At 37.2% G+C, this 3,839-nt stretch overlaps 1 protein-coding gene across 3 annotated transcripts in view; it reads right to left on the minus strand.

The window, feature by feature from the left end:
• Nucleotides 1-3,839, minus strand: part of TPX2 (TPX2 microtubule nucleation factor) — a 66,553-nt gene that overhangs the window by 33,825 nt on the left and 28,889 nt on the right. For all 3 annotated transcript variants that reach the window (XM_017514856.2, XM_017514846.2, XM_037733440.1), the window contains 2 exons: nucleotides 1,860-1,988; nucleotides 654-776 (listed from right to left, as the gene is read on the minus strand). In XM_017514856.2, coding sequence (XP_017370345.1) covers nucleotides 654-776; nucleotides 1,860-1,988 — 252 coding nt within the window. The remainder of the gene's footprint in view (nucleotides 1-653; nucleotides 777-1,859; nucleotides 1,989-3,839) is intronic.

Genomic DNA, 3,839 nt, shown 5'->3' on the forward strand with positions numbered 1-3,839 from the left:
AAAAAAAAAAAAAAAAAAAAAATGCAGTGAGCCATGATTGCACCATTGCATGCCAACCTAGGCAACAGAACGAGACCCTGTCTTTAAAATTAATTAATTAATTAATTAATTAATTAAAAATTAAAAAATCTGAACACCCTGCAGGACACATGTAATAATTCATCTCACCGGCCGGGCGCGGTGGCTCAAGCCTGTAATCCCAGCACTTTGGGAGGCTGAGGCGGGTGGATCACGAGGTCAAGAGATCGAGACCATCCTGGTCAACATAGTGAAACCCCGTCTCTACTAAAACTACAAAAAAATTAGCTGGGCATGGTGGCACGTGCCTGTAGTCCCAGCTACTCAGGAGGCTGAGTCAGGAGAATTGCTTGAACCCAGGAGGCGGAGGTTGCGGTGAGCCGAGATCGCGCCATTGCACTCCAGCCTGGGTAACAAGAGTGAAACTCCATCTCCAAAAATAAATAAATAAATAAATAAATAAATAAATAAAAAAAATAAAATAAAATAAAATAAAATAAAAAATAATAATTCATCTCACCATGGTCAAAGCTTCAGGAGTTTCCCAACCTCCAGGTATACCGAACAGATTGTAGATGTTAATCTGTAATTTTATACTATTCATTCTGAAGTTTAAATTCAGGAAAGAAACTTACTTTATATGTGGCATACAAGGCACAGTATGCCTACCCTTGGCTTTCTCTGGGGAAGATTCATTCTTCTCAGAAGTATCTTGATGAGCACTGCCTTCTTCCTCTGGCTTCTTTTTGTTGCTAGTACTTGAGTTCAAAAGGACAAAAAATGTACTTTCAATTCCCTGAAGCATATCCCGCACCCTCCTCCCCAAATCCACTGCATACGGATTTAATTTTCTCATTCTATAGGATAACAAGCATACTTCAACCACATGATTCCTCCAATAGTATCATTAGATCATATATTACTAATGGCTTCATTGAGTAAACTTTAAGAAAGCCACAGCTATCAAGGTAAGAGTTACCTAATGGTGGTTCAGGAGAGTAAGGAAGGACTCTAACTGCTCACCATCAAATGATCAAATGGCAGAGTTAATTGCCATCCCAATACCTATTCTGTCTCTTATTAATAAAATCCCAATTTCTGGAGGAGCAGCAATGCATTACGCTACAAGTATTGTACTTGCTTCAACAGCCCCTGCAACTGCAACTAGGGAATCCAAGTGACACAAGTCTAGGCAAATGAAATAAAATTTAAGGTTTGCTGGGAAAGACTTAAGTTTCCTGCTATAGATGCTGCCCTTTTTCCTTTACCGTATTTTTCTTCTTCTTTTAAACATGGATATAACACCTAGACATATAACCGCCATCTTGTGCCAATAAGGCAACAAGCAAAGAAAAAAGCTAAGAAACACAGAGCAGCATCTTGAAGAGCAAGTATGAAAAAAAAAAAAAAAGCTAAATATCAGCCACTGAACGAAAGTCAGTAGCAAACTACTTTTAGACCTCTATGAAACAAGTAATTCATTTTTCTTTAAACCACTCCAGTTGAATAGACTATTACTTGCAGCAAAATACATTCTTAATAAAAATATGAACAAACATAATGTATGCAGCCTGTTATTAACCATAAAAACAAAAAGAAGTAAAACCTACGCCAACTAAGATTTAAGCGCTTTCCAGGGAACATACAACAATTCACCTCACCATGATCACAGTTTTAGGCATTTCCCAAGCTTGAGGTGCACCAAACATATTGCTGATATAGCATTTGTAATTTTTCTCTATTCACTCTAAAGTGTAAATTCAGAAAAGAAACTTACTTTACAAGTGGTATACAAGGTACAATATGTCTGTCCTTGACAGTAAGAAGTTGTGGCTACTCACACTTTCATTTTCTTAGAGGGTAGAATTTCATCGATGATTACAGGAGTGGCACATCTCTTGGCTTTCATTTTTACATGATGCTTTTCTTTCTGTTCCAAATCCTTCTGAGCAGAAAGCCTAAGAGATCTTCTATGGTAGAGAAATTGACAAAATTTATAATAAATATACATACTACAGATATCCAAATGTTCCTCAGAAATATGAAAGGATGTTGGCCAGGCGCAGTGGCTCACGCCTGTAATCCCAGGACTTTGGAAGGCCGAGGCAGGTGGATCACAAGATCAGGAGTTCAAGACCAGCCTGGCCAACATAGAAAAACCCCGTCTCTACTAAAAATACAAAAATTAGTCAGATGTGGTGGCAGGCACCTGTAGTCCCAGCTACTTGGGAGGCTGAGGCAGGAGAATCGCTTGAACCCGGGAGGCTGTGGTGAGCCGAGATGGAAATGTGAAAGTATGTCAAACTACAAAGGGCAATAAAATGGAGTACTATCATCTCCACTCTAAAAATCTAATCTCTCTTGTTGATAGTTTTTGAAATTCAACCATAACATTTTAGTATTTAAATACATTGGTGTCTGTAAATGGGACCTCAATAAAGTGATTAAAAAGGAAAACTTGGCTGGGCATGGTGGCTCATGCCTGTCATTCTAGCAGTTTGGAAAGGTGAGACAGAAGGACTGCTTGATGCCAGCAGTTCAAACCCCCATGGGCAACATAGTAAAACCCTGTCTCTACAAAAAGAATTTTAAAATTAGCCCCACATGGTGGTGCATGTCTGTGGTACTAATACTTAGTAATCTTGAGCAGAAGAATCACTTGAGCCTAGGAGGTCAAGGCTGCAGTAAGCCGTGATTGTGCCACTGCACATCAGCCTGGGCAACAGAGTAAGACTTTGTCTAAAAATAAATAAATAAAATGAATACAAAACAAAGAGCATAATTGCAGATCCAATACATGCCAAAAAGTGCACAAAACAAAAATAGTTAAATGACTACAAAGTGGAAGACCTTATGAAATCACCATCTAGGCCAAGATATAGAGCACTGACAACCACTGCTGTCTTGACTTTTAAAGTGATCATTAGATAATTTCTTTATTGTTTTACCAAATAAGCATGTATTACATAAACATGGTATGTTAGTTTTGAAGAAAAACAAAAATTTTGTATAATGTAAATCAGACTACTCCAAGTATTCTTTTCTGTCTGGTTTATCTCACTCAACTTTATGTTTCTGAGATTCAATTACATCAATTCACATAGCTCTAATTCACTGACTTTCATTGCTGTATAATATTCATTATAGGGATGTGCCACTGTTTATTCAGCCTATTGTTGATGGGTTATCTCCTCATTTTAGTTATTAAAAAAATAAGATTGCTGGGTCATAAGAAATTAATGTGCTATTCTCTGATGATCAGTGAAACTGAGTACCTTTTCACATTTATTGGACATTTGGTTGCCCTTTTTCGTAAGCGCCAGTTCAAATTGTTTGAATGTTTTATACTGGCTTGTCAATTCTTTACTAACTGATTTTTAATTCTTTGTATACTCTGGATATAAGCCCTTTATAGGATTTATGTGTTACAAATAGTCTTTACCACTCTAGGAGTTGGCTTTTCATCTCTCTATCTTTTGATTAGATAAATGTGCTTGAATTTATCAACCTCTTCCACCCCCATTATGGTCAGTGCTTTTCTCTATGTGTCCTGTTTAAGAAATCTTTCCCTACTGCAAGGTCATGAAGATATTCTTCTATATTTACTTACACAAGTTTTATCACTTTAGCTTTTACATTGAGATCTACAATTCACCTAAAATTGACTGTTCTATATGGAGTGAGGTAGGTTATCAATTTTCACAAGTTTTCTGTTTGGATATCCATTGTCCAGGCACTGGTTATTGAAAGCAGAGGGGGGAAAAAAACCCTCTCCCCATAGGTCTGTAGTGCTATCTTTGAAATATATTGTGTTAAAAAAA

The sequence above is a fragment of the Cebus imitator genome, unplaced genomic scaffold (genome assembly GCF_001604975.1).
Source record: "Cebus imitator isolate Cc_AM_T3 unplaced genomic scaffold, Cebus_imitator-1.0 Scaffold18, whole genome shotgun sequence".
NCBI lineage: Eukaryota > Metazoa > Chordata > Mammalia > Primates > Cebidae > Cebus > Cebus imitator.